The sequence below is a fragment of the Pongo abelii genome, chromosome 14 (assembly GCF_028885655.2).
Source record: "Pongo abelii isolate AG06213 chromosome 14, NHGRI_mPonAbe1-v2.0_pri, whole genome shotgun sequence".
Taxonomy (NCBI): domain Eukaryota; kingdom Metazoa; phylum Chordata; class Mammalia; order Primates; family Hominidae; genus Pongo; species Pongo abelii.
In genome coordinates this window covers 37,613,055-37,626,541 of record NC_071999.2, presented here as the reverse complement: position 1 = coordinate 37,626,541, position 13,487 = coordinate 37,613,055, and the positions used below count along the sequence as shown (strand labels likewise).

Sequence of the window (13,487 nt, the reverse complement as noted above, 5' to 3'; positions counted from 1 at the left end):
CTGGGTGTGTTAATACATGCATGGAGTCCCAACTACTCAGGAGGCTGAGGTAGGAGGATGGCTTGAGCCCAGGAGGTCAAGATAGCTTTGAGCTATGATTGTGCCACTGCACTCCAGCCCTGGGCAAAAGAGCAAGATCTCATCCCTAAACACCAAATTAATTTTTTTTTAAAGGAATAGCACAAAACAACTTGCTTTAGCAAGTTATCCAGGGGACTGGAAAGTAGTTTTCCCAGGACAGAAGAACATTTTGGTCTTAAAGTTCTACTCATTCTAATATTCCCATTACTTAATCCAAAAACCAGTGAGTTAGGTTTACTGTTATCTTCAGTGTCTTAACATTACTTTCATACACATCTTGGAATATTTAGCGTCTCAGATCCATCTTAAGATCTCTTCATTAGCACCAAGTGGAAGCTCAGCAGAAGTATTCCTCCAGGTGTTTCTGATTATCCCTCTATCCATTTGCTATACACAGTGACCTCTGAGGTGGGAGGAAAAGCAAATGATCTGCAAAAACAGCAACTTTTCCCCACTTTTCCACTGAACAAAGGAGATGTTCCACATAATCCTTTTGTATTTACTGTCAAATGAAATACCATTTTACTTAACATCACCTAAAGCAAAAAAGCAAATTAATATTTTTTCAAAGAAGCTGTTATGTATGTAGTTATTAGGTATATCCTTTATATTCTGGCTTGGAGTGAATTAGCTTCAGTTAGTCACATTAGAGCAAGCAATACCAAACACAGATTCAGTTTTTACAAGTTTACATGATGATTTCAATAAATTCTTAAAAATAAATTTATGTACTAAATCCTTTCTCCAGCTCTAGCTCATGTAAGACACTAAAGAAAATTTAAAATTCCTATATTATCATAGCCTATAACAAAACTGCATGAAACACTTAAAATTACAAAAAATGTTCCAATTAAAATTACATTTTATACAGATTTTAAAATAACTTACTTGTAATAACCATCACTTTTGAAAATATGGCCTTGACACTGGCATCTGTCTGTAAATCACACAAAAAAATGCAAAATTAAAATTCCCTGACAAGAAAACTTCATCACATTCTGCAAAAAATTAGACAAGCATAACCCACTAAATGCTGCAGACCCATGCTCTTACCACTACTGTCACCTTCTTCATCTATTTTTATTAAACTCTAGATAAACTGGACAGGAGGTAGAAGTAAACTCCTCCTCTACTTTCATCACATCTTACCTCACCCTGTTGTGTTAGCCTCCAAACAGAAATCAGACAGCTGCACTACATTTTGTAACAGGTACACATTTTGGGGTTTTTGTTTTTTTTTTTAAGAGCTGAAAGAACAGGGAAAACTCCTACAATGTTTAGACCTGAGAATTATAAGGCATAGTCATGAAGCTTATGGGGAAGACACTGGAGAAAGACAATTAAGATGTGACTGACATGTAAAAAAGATGTTTCTAAGAGTGTTAGTTATGGGTTGCATCAGGGAAGTGTTATTTCAGTGAATTAATTCACTACATTATACCGTATGTAATACATTCATGTACTACTGCATGTAAAGTCACATGTATAAAAGACGTTTCTTAGAGTGCTAATTATTCACTGCATCAGAGTAGTGCTATTTTAAAAAACAGAAACAAAAAAAGTCATTGAGCAAGTGTATTTAAAGTACTGAGCTAAATAAACATTGAACTGAAAGCAATAAATCAAATAAATACACAAAAAGACCATCCCTATTGAGAATGAGCTTGCTAAGAGGAACTGAGAGTTAAAGCGCAATAAAGTTCAAGAATTAATTCCCTACTATTTGGAATTTAAAGCATCTAACAGCTGTCTAGAAACATGTAAGATTTCTATTGTTGCTGTTTTATTTGGGGGGAATGAAGCGGTGCTGGGCTATCCTCCTCCATTCTGTTACTTTTTCAAACCCATCACACATGAATGAGAACTCCATCTTTAATGTGGATAACTGGGTAATTATTTTAAGACAAGCAAAAAGAAAATTCCACACTGTAGAAGAGAACTAAAACATTCTAGCTGAATTGAGACTGTATTTAGTGATTTCATGTATGACTCAGCAGGAACGTCTAAGACCCTCCCAATTTTTAACAACAGGCAAAATGAAGAAGCTCCAACTAAATACATAAATTTTAGAGGAACAGTGAGAATCAAAAACAAAGTTATATTTGATTACAATCTCACACATCATGCTATTCAACATATGATTTATACACTTAACATACTGCCTGGATGCTATTATGATTTCGATAATGCCTAAACACAAATAATTTTATATACATGTAAGTAAGAACATCTTAAAATTTTAATAAACACTCTTACATCTTTGGCCAGAAGGAGGTAAATATACAGAGCTCCAAGTAGCAAAGAGAGGCACTTTATCCAGAGATTATTAACAAAAACACACTAACTTACCACATTATGACACTAATTGAAACAGGCTTATTGGCTAACATATACTAATTTAACAGGGTTTAAGAAAAAGGACAGCAAAATCACTAAATTAGTTTTAAGTCATTTATTTTCAAGGAAAACGTATTTTAACAGGTTCGATATACTCAATAATCACAGAAAAAAGGTTATGTTCAATAAAACACAGAGGTCATTGTTAACCTATAAAACAAAAATACTACTCAAATGTAAGCTTCAATTAGGCAAAAAAGGTGGTACAAAATGTCTTATTACTAGTGATCTGAAGGTTTAAAAAAATAGTGAGGGTCACTATAAACTACTCAGACAAATGGTGTGAGTTTTTTGATCTGTAGAGCAATTGCTGAATTTATGCCTAGAGAAAAGGTGAAAGTTTTCACCCCTTAGATGAAAACAACACTGCTCCATTGACCTCTGTCCTATGAAGTGTATGTGTGGAAGAGAGATTGAGAAAGAGCACTCTAAACTGAAAAAGAAAAAAGAATACTCTTGTCTTCCCTGAAGGCAATTTAAAATGACCAGGCACACTGCTTTTTAGATGAATTATGCCTTTTACAATGTCTACATACAGCATTTCAATGAAAAAAAAAACTCTAGAATCATTCTAAATGATTGATAAAAGATAAAATACGATACATCCAATGGATGAATACCATCATTACATTATAAATACTAGGTAGTACATTAAAATCTCCATAAATATTAATTTTAAGTAAAAACATCAAGACACCTAACTATAATTACATAATTATTGAAACTTTCTGAAACCACAAGAATATACAAAAAAGTAGGGAAGATCTTAGAATGGCAACATAAAGTGTAATTTCTTTCAATTTTCTTTGCTTTCAATAATGCTGAGTTATTGTTACGTCTTTATTTTAAAGCTACCAAAAAACTTTGAGTACATAGACCCACACTCTCTGTAATGCTGGATATTACCTTTTGCAGATATAAACATTTATCACTTTCTATCTAATAAGGTTCTTAAAATTAAGAGTTTTCTAAGCAAGGAATCCTAACTTCTACAATCAGAACTTTTGCAAACAGAAAGAATTGTTTAACACATAGCAGCAATGGTAAATAGTAATTAAAATACATGTGTTTTAAAAAACATTGAAGGAAAAAATTCTTTCTTACTTTGGGTTGCTTAATCAAGTCAAGCAAATCCTTTACTTGATGTCGGAGCAGATTTTGACATTTCCACATTTCATTCAATGCTCTGAAAAACACAAACATACACATTTAAATAACAAAACAGAATAAAAATCTTTCTAGAATATTACTACCATATAATTTAAGGTTCAAATTATAAAAGGAGATGACAGAGATGAGATGAAATTCACAGGACTAAGCAACTGATAATGTGTAGAGGGAAAGAATGGAATCAAATATAACACAGCAGGATCAAAAGAAATAATTAGTGGTCGAATTAGGGTAGGAATTAACTGGAGACATTATAAATTTGAGAAATAAAGGAATAACTGACAGCGTAAGGTGTTGTAGCAGGCAGGATGAAATGGAATCAAAAACATAAAAAGAAGAATTAGTTACGAGAGAATGGGGATACTTTTTCTTAAGACAAATCTTATTTAAATTGTAAAGAGTCTGGAATTATTTATAAGTGAATATTTTTATATGTCAAAAACTCTGATGTTCTCTTAATAGTTGTATTGTTCTCAGGCAGAAATTTAAATCTAAAAAAAATCATACAGGTACTCAATATATAAGCAACAATACTGTATTATAATATTGTTTAATATATTATAGTATATAAATAATATTATATTAACATATAGAGAATAATTAACGAAATACTTGGTTACAGACTAGAGCCACACAATTAAAAATTTTTAAAGAAATCTCCAAAAACAAGGAAAACTTTTCATCAGTTTTCAATTATTCTACATTTCTATTAACCTCTATTACCATACATATGAAGCACTGCCAAAAGGCAGTAACACAGAGGCATATAAGAAACTCTTTTTCTTTTAATAGACAACATCGTTTAATATTTTAATTCTCCCCTTTAACAATATGTTTGAAAAATGCCTTTGGATTTTTTAAAGGAGATAAACCAGTTCAAATTTGGGACACTTGAATTCCTTTATAGTAGTCACGTCAAAATGGTACTGGCAAAGCAACATTATTAGGACATTTTCATCTTAGAAGTTATATTTTAAATAGCTATACTTTACTAATTTCAAGTTACTAAGTTGTATAAATCTTCATAAGCACAGTTTAAGAACATAAACATTGAAAGCAAAATGTTCATACTCCAGAGGACTAAAAATCTAACAGGAGTTGTATGATTAAAATAATTTTCAAAGAAACGGGGTAGTGATTTGTAAAATTACTTCTGAACTCCAAAGTCAATGTATTCTCTCTTTCCTATACACTTAATCATTCTAACTTCTGAAAGGCCTAGATTTTGAAGCTTGCTTTCACTTAAAATAAAAGGGAAATTACTTTACTCATTAAAGATGAAATGTCAAGCTATTTTAAAGCCCATTATAAACTGTTATGGCTATAGCTTAAATCAAAAAGTGACCATCTCTAAGAACTTGTATTATAACATGTTTATAGGAACTATCCTTTCAAGTATTTTAATAGAATTGTATTAACCAGCAAGGCAATCTGTGCCTGTTTATTGCCTTTATAAATAATTCTCTAAAAAAGGGAAAAAAGTTATACTAGGAGAAGCGGTATTACAATAGGAAAAATCTCTATTTAATATTAGTCTGAATTGCAGTTCTGTTGCTAAGCCAATGTAAAAACTCCAGTAAGAGCCTGGATATTCTTATATTTGTTAGCTGACATCTTAAATAGACAATCAGTTCCCACAGATCTCCTTGTTACCAAACCACAAGTTTGCAGCAACTCAAAGAAAAAGACAGCTACCATCAGGTTTCAGTCAGTGGCCTGTCCAAATGTTGAAGAGGACCTGTCCTCCAGCCTTTAGCTCCCAACTGACAAATCACCCATCGGACTCTATCTCAAAAAAAAAAAAAAAAAAAAAAAAAACTATCTAGACGCAAACTTGTTTAATAAAAGAGAAGAACATAACAAAGACTCCAATACCATCTTCTACTACTGTCACTAATAGGAGTTCTGGGGAACTTGTGAGAGGTGGAAGTACACACTGTTCTCTTTTTCAATAATCAAGGTATTTAGTTTACTTAGGAGCTTATTCAAAAACTGATTCACATAAAAAGTCTGAAATCTAAGAAATACTTTGTCTTCCCCAAAGAAAAGTAGTCAGAGAATAAAATATATGGCTCTTTCAACAAATAAAAGGAATCCTAACCAAACAAGTTCTTACCAGGAACATGCCTGACAAGCAGCTATTTTTAAGTCCCTTTCAAACTAAGTCGAAGTCATATATTCAAATGACTTCAGAACTAGAATGTAATATAAATGAATAAAGAGGAACAGGTGTTGCAATACATAGTAGTAGGGAGTGTGTTGAAATCAGAACATTAATGGACCATAAAACTATAAAAGATCAATATTATCTGCATTCAGGAAAATTAAAGATAAGAAAATTTGATATTCAAAAGATTAGGAAAAATTTAAATGTCTGATAATCCACAGGAGGATGTAGAAATCCGTAAACCACTGGTAGGAGTATAAACTAGTATAATCATGTTGGAAAACAATTTGACACTAGTTTACAATGATGAAAAGGCACATAGAAACTCCACTCCTAGCTATATACTAGTGATTATGAACCTTGGTTGCCCATTAAAATCTCCTGGAAGGCTTTTCTAAAAATCAAAATGCCCAGACTACACTCCAGACAAGTTAAGTAAGTATCTCTGAAGGAGGGACTTAGTTGTCAATTGTTTAAACCTCCCAGGGTGATTTCAATAAGTAGCTAAATTTCAGAATAACTCATATTCATACCTTAGAGAAACTCTTGCATGTGTATATTAAATTGAAAAGTATTTACAGTAGCACTATTTGAAATAGTAAAAAAAATAAAAAAAGGAAGTAATACAGACATCCATTTTCTGCATTGACTCAAATTTCGGATATCAAAATAATGGAATAAAATTATGGACTAATGACATAGTGCAATTCTATAGCACAGTGAAATGAATGAGGTACAGCTATGTATAATATTATGACTGAATCTTGGAAATAGAATAGAAAAAAAGACACACAACACTGTATACACAATTGTTTCTTTCATAAAGTTCAAAAACAAGCAAAAATATATTACTGAGGGATACACATATATACACATACATATACATATATATGTTAAAAAAATTTTTTACAGGAAACAAGAAACAAGGGTAGAGGTTACCTCTGGGAGGAAGATGGATGGGAGAAAAGTTTACAAGTTGGGTAATAGATTCATAGGTATTTTTACTTTATTACTATGCTTCATAACATATATACATGATTTCTTTATTATTACATAATAAAAAAGGTAATGGATTTTGGAGAAAACAACCACAGATAAACATAAAGTACTAAAATACTGGTAAGTATAATAGTTGGTCAGCTAATTACAAAAAGCTGGTTAAAGTGAAAATCATCTAAAAAATGATATATATGTACCCTAAATATTTTATCTTAAAACAGATAAATATCCATTCATTCACCAATCATTTCTGTAGAATCAAAGCCTTTCCTTTTGAGTATTGGTCCAGATTGGAATTTACTTTCAACTTTTCAATGGCATCATTTTTCAATATATCTCTTGTGAATGGCACTGTTTCACTTTTGAATTCAATCAAATATACTTATCATTTAAGTGATGAGTGATATCTGACATGTTTAGTTTTATAACAACTATACTTTGTGTATTTATTGTTATTTTTCTTGTTTTCTATTTTGTTTCTGGTATTAAAGTTTTCATTAATTATTTTTTGTTCCTCTGTGTTTGGAAGCTATACATTTTAACTGCTTTCAGAGGTGACTGTTAAATGCCCACTTATAACATAGTTAGTCAACATGTCTGCCCTCACTAACATGATAAAAGAACCTTGGAACACCTTCATACTCATTACTTACCTATTACCTTACATGCTGTTATCTGATAGGACCCACCTGCAGTCAAAATTTTTCACAAAGGCATCAGGCATCAATCAGTCAGAATCATGGGCAGTGCAAGAAGGTCCTGGAGACATTCCAGCCCTGCCCAGGCATGGCAGGACCATAGGAAGGAGGATTCCAGGGACATTCAGGAAATCTCACATAGTACTGCAGTGCTGTATGGTACTGGCTAAATATTAGCCTACATGCTACCTACTTTTTAATCCACACTCCCACCTCTTGCAAATAAAACTGTATTATTACTGTTTTTACAGTCCTTTATTATTTATATTTACAGAAGTGTTTCAAATTCTTGAATCTTATTACTTCTTTATAGATTTAATTTCCTTTCTTACCAAAACAAGGTTATTCTTTAATAACCTTTTCAAGTAGGACTGGCAAATTCTTCATTTTTGCTTATAAGTGACATTTCATTTTTACTCTTGAATGATAGTTGGGCTGAGTAGAGAAGTCTAGATTTACTATGATTTCCAATAGGTAGTTTCAAATATGATACAAATACCATATTTCATCCAATTTAAGAGGCCATCAATTAATTTTGCCATAAGAAAAAGAGCCACCAATTAGGCTATGACAAACCAACAATTTTAGGATGTATTTCAATTCCAGAGAAAAGTTTACAAGTAATAAAAAGTAAATGTGAGAGTAATGTATTTTACTACGTGTAGTGGAAAAAGAACAAGCTTTGGAACCAAGCAGGACTGAGTGCAAATCCTGGCTCCCTCTTACTCCTTGTGTGATTCTGTGGAACTTAACATTTGTGTGATTCATTTCATCACATGTAAAACAGGAAAAATATCACTTAAACCAGGGTTGCCAAGCTTTTTCTGTAAAAGGCCGGACAGTAAATATTTTAAGCTTTGTGGGCAATCAGATCTCTTTGCAACCTACTTTTCCACTGTAGCACAAAAGCAGTTATACATAATACAAATTCCAGTGCCTGAAATATAGCAGGTAGGAAAAAAAAATGTGTATTTCTCCCCCTACAACCTTTTCCTCACTATTTCTGTACAAAACATAAACAGAAAATATAATTATTTCCATGGAAGAAATGAAGTCAAAAGTCTCATTAAACAGTGGTACAAATGAAAATTACATACAGCCCCTTAGATCTCTCAAATTTCTCAACATTTAACCCTTAATATTTGTAAACTACATTTGCTGGAATACTAAGGGTCTACATTTCCTAAAACCTAAAGCAAATCTCTAAGACTTCGATTTCTTAACCCTTAGTATGATTCAATTAGACTAGCAATGTCTTTCCCATGTCTAACACACCAATGCCACCTTACCTAAACACCCAAAAGTACTTTCTGAATGACATGCGGTAATAAAAATATATTTGTGCTTACTCATGTCAAACTATAACACGGTGCTGCTCAGGCTATGCAGCACAAAATTTGCAGCCTACTGCTCTCCACCGTAATGCAAATCAGTACACCAAGTGAGAATAAAAAGGTAGTATTTTCATAATATGAATGTTTCTAATGCCTTAAGGAAAACAAACAAAAAAGAATAGGTACATCAACGTTTCTTGAGACACCAACAATACGAATAGAAAACTCAAATCCTAAAAGATTTCATGTCAATCAGCTCTATTTTTCAATTGCTTGTAATGGCTTAATCTCATGTTTAAAGTGGTACTTTCTGAAAAAATAGCCAAGTACTATGACATAACCCTTTAAACAATGTTTACACTACATAGATTACATTTTAAAATACAGGTGTTTGTAGTTTCTTTTCCATAAAATCCAATATATTGCAAAAGATGAAAAGAACAGAGTTTGATATTTGAAACATACTTCACAGCATTTAAATCCAGTGTGGCATACAAGTAATATAAGCATTTCATCCGTTCTGTAGTTTCTAAATTGTGAGGAACCATGTATTGAGCAAAGATCCGTTCAACAAGTAGTCTACAAAAAAGCAGAGAAGGCATTGTATTGATTTTTTTGTAATGTTCTAAAGTTGTATATCAAATTCCAAAACTATGTAAAGAACATATATTAAAGAAGTTCCTGCCACTCAGAGTGGAAATGAGATTTCCAAATCAAAACCTTCTATCTGTAGATAGAAGGGAACCAAAACAGGATTTAGCTGGATGTACTGAAAACAGCCCTACACCCAGTTAAGACAACTACCAGCTTCAGGATGTTGGGCACATTATGTACCAGGGATTTTTTCTTTATCTGTATAATACAGAGTTTTAAAATATGCCAGGTCCTTTCAAATGCCAAGTTCTAAATTTCTAAGTCAAAACTAAAGAAACTCTTAAGATTCTTTTGCATTTTCGTAGGCATCATCATGAAAACAGACCTGGTTAAAAGTACTAAAAAAAAGTCCTACAAAATCATAATGTAATTCTTTGTGCACTGATGCCATACCCTCAAAAAGCACAACAACTTCAATTTTATAAAAACAACTACAAAGTTTCATAGATAATCCAGTTTTTAGTATCTATGCCTCTTAAAATTTTAGTGTGACCTGCTTCTTAATTTTCTCATTCTGATCTGCTACAGGCAAAATCATTTGGTCTCCACTAATAACCTATCAAATCATTTCAGACTATAAGCAGGATTTAGAGCTCTATTAACTAATAAATGACTGCAGTCCATACAAGAGCTAATCCTAGCCTGGAATGCAAAAAATATTAAGATTATATTCAGATAATGTGTTTTTTATATAAATTTATAAACTGTTTTTTGGCCTTCAGTAGAAATTGTTTTTAAATGTTAAAATTCAAGAGGTTTTTAAAGTTTTATTTGAAAAAAACTAATGAAGATCCTTGTAACACAATTACCTATGAACTAAAATTGTAACTATACACATACCTATTTTTAGATATTACTGTTCAAATACAGTATACGAAAATGGAACATAAAACTTGTACCCATCCCTAAAGTTATATGTACATTCCTGCTTCATTTATGGCTTGGGTGGGAATGAGCCCAGTCACTCACTACCATTACCTTGTACTAAAAACTGAGGAAAGAGTGTAAGGTCATAAAGAAAATAGTTTGCATAAAACAATAAATCAAGTTATATAACATTCAAAGTCATCAAATATTTATAGTGTCCTTAACTTACCGATCATCAATACTATTTTGATAATATATATGTAGCAATTTGTCTTTGATCCATGCTATCTGTTTTGCAGCATCTTTTCCAGCTGCTGATTGTAAAGCATATTTCTTATAAATTTGGGCAAGTCCCATCATGGCTTCTTTGCGTACTCTCCACTTAAAAACAAAAAGTTTTATTTATAATGTAAAAAGGCTTCCATTATATAAATTAAGGAAAGTCTAGTTTCCTAGTTTTGTGTTTTCCTTCCCTTTATACATTTTCTTAAGTCTCAGATACTAAATATCAATTTATAATTACTACATTTATTAAAAAAAAAACACACAACTATCACATAAATATTTCTACCATGTAAAGTATGGGAGAAAAATCAACATGTTTAAAGAACTTTAATGCTTTAATGTCTTAAACCTGTCACCTATGCCTGAAAACAAAAGCTAATCATACTCTACATATTGTGACTTAAAACTAGTGAGGAAAAACAAGCTACGAAAATTTTTCTTCATGCATTTTTAGAGACAGGATCTCTGTTGCCCAAGTTGGAGTGAAGTGGTGCAATCACAGCTCACCAAAGCCTCGAACAACTGGGCTCAAGCAATCCTCCCACCTCAGCCTCCAGAGTAGCTGGGACTACAGGCATACAATGGCACACCTAGCTAATTTTTTATTTTTGTTTTTTGTAGAAACAGGGTCTATGTTGCCCAGGCTGGTCTCGAACTCCTGGCCTCAAGCAATCTTCCCACCTCAGCCTCCTAAAGTGCTGGGATTACAGGCGTGAGCCACTGCAGCCAGCTCAAGAAACCAAACATTAAAAGACAAAGACAGAATTAAATGGATAAACTGTGACCCATCCCTCATAATTTTTTCTAAATTGTGGTCTATATTGAGCATACTTACACTAGTACAAATAATAGTAATTAAGATGTATTAAAGGCATATATGATACTGGCTTTATCAAATGCTGAATGTAAAAATACTTACCAGTGGTCCATTCTGTACATCTGGGACTGAGTTGAAGTATAAGAGAAATGTATTCAACTTTTTTTTTAAACAAGTGTATATTTGTTACAGTGCATCTGGCATTAATTATCTTAGAATAAGTTCATTCTTTAATTTTACATAAACACAGCACTGTAATCAAAAGGAAGCTGGTAATGTTGAAAACATCATGAATCTGCAGAGATTATTAATTTTTTCCTTTGTGGTCCTTTTTCTTTTGCTATGGTCTGTCATTCATAGCAACAAATTATTCCCTTGGTTTTTCTTTCACTTAATTACAGTATATTAAGAATAGTTCTTATCTCATTCATCCACCAACTACATATTGAAATAAAAGACTTCTACAAGTCTTATAAGATTTCAGGCCAGTCATGGTGGCTCATGTCTGTAATCCTAACACTTTGGGAGGCCGAGGTGGGAGGATGGCTTGAGACCAGGAATTCGAGACCAGCCTAGGCAACATAGTGAGACCCTGTCTCTAATTAAAAAAAAAAAAAATCGGCCAGGCATAGTGGGATGTGCCTGTAGCCCCACCTACTCAGGAGGCTGAGGTGGGAGGACTGTTGGAACCCAGGTCAAGGCTGCAATGAGCCATGATGGCACCACTGCACTCCAGCCTGGGTGACAAAGGGAGACTTTGTCTCAAAAAATAAATAAGACTTCAATTTGTTTATAAAAACTTTGTATCTCTAACTCCCTATGTTGTATCTCTTAATTCCCTCTTCTTCAAAGAGAATTTAAAGATACATCATATTCTAATATTACCAAGAACATGTATATAGTCAATTATTTTTCAGTGCTCAATTCTTATATGAATGAACCAAGCAACCATACAACATAGCATGATGATCAAAAATATACATTATGATCCCAATACACAAAAACAGCTCAAATTCTAAGTCTAGCTGAGAAAAAAGGTATTTAGAAGGCTATTATCCTATGAACAATGCACATATCCTTTCCCTCTTCATGGCTTTTGGCCCTTTTCACTAATTAATACCACAACGAAATATTCAATAAAGATAAGTCTAAATTTATCAGTTAAAATAAATTGTTCTGGATACCTATAGATTTGAAGGGAAAACCATGTGCTTCTTGCCCATTTATCCTCCAGGCACAACCAGCATTATCAAGGAGAGTATTAAACAAGGGAGATGGCACGATCAACCTGTTACAATGTTTTTTTTTTTTGAGACAGCGTCTCACTCTGTCACCCAGGCTGGAGTGCAGTGGCACAATCTCAGCTCACTGGAAGCTCCGCCTCCCGGGTTCACACCATTATCCTGCCTCAGCCTCCCGAGTAGCTGGGACTATAGGCGCCTGCCACCACAGCTGGCTAAATTTTTGTATTTTTAGTAGAGACAGGATTTCACCGTGTTAGCCAGGATGGTCTTGATCTCCTGACCTCATGATCCACCCGCCTCAGCCTCCCAAAGTGCTGGGATTACAGACGTGAGCTACCGCACCTGGCCTACAATGTTTTAAAGAATTTACCTAGTCAAAGATATTCCATCAACCAATAGGCAGGCCTCCCACTTTCTTTGATAATTAGCACTTAAATAAGTCAAAAAGTCTCATCCTTCACCAAAATTACTCTTATGCCTAAATGAGGCTTAGATGCCATTATGGCAATCAGGAGGGGAACAGAATGAACATTCATTGAAGTATTTCCTGAGTGCCTAATATATTCCATGCAGTATGAAACACAAACATAACAAGATACAGTCCTCTCAAGTTCACTGATTAATGAGTGGAGCTAGTGGGTACTCATTCAAAAAAGCTGGCTTGAGGACACAGAAAATAGGCTAGAAGCATGGTGCTCTATCGGGTTTAGCTTTGCTAAGTTGAAAACATCTTTCATTTTCTATTCCATGTCGATTATAATACAACCAGCTAGA

The 13,487-nt window shown here is 33.2% G+C and overlaps 1 protein-coding gene across 17 annotated transcripts in view; it reads right to left on the bottom strand.

Annotated features, from left to right (window-relative positions):
• Positions 1-13,487, bottom strand: part of PDS5B (PDS5 cohesin associated factor B) — a 187,684-nt gene that overhangs the window by 76,019 nt on the left and 98,178 nt on the right. For all 17 annotated transcript variants that reach the window (XM_054528896.2, XM_054528889.2, XM_054528891.2 and 14 more), the window contains 4 exons: positions 10,597-10,748; positions 9,312-9,425; positions 3,583-3,664; positions 970-1,018 (listed from right to left, as the gene is read on the bottom strand). In XM_054528896.2, coding sequence (XP_054384871.1) covers positions 970-1,018; positions 3,583-3,664; positions 9,312-9,425; positions 10,597-10,748 — 397 coding nt within the window. The remainder of the gene's footprint in view (positions 1-969; positions 1,019-3,582; positions 3,665-9,311; positions 9,426-10,596; positions 10,749-13,487) is intronic.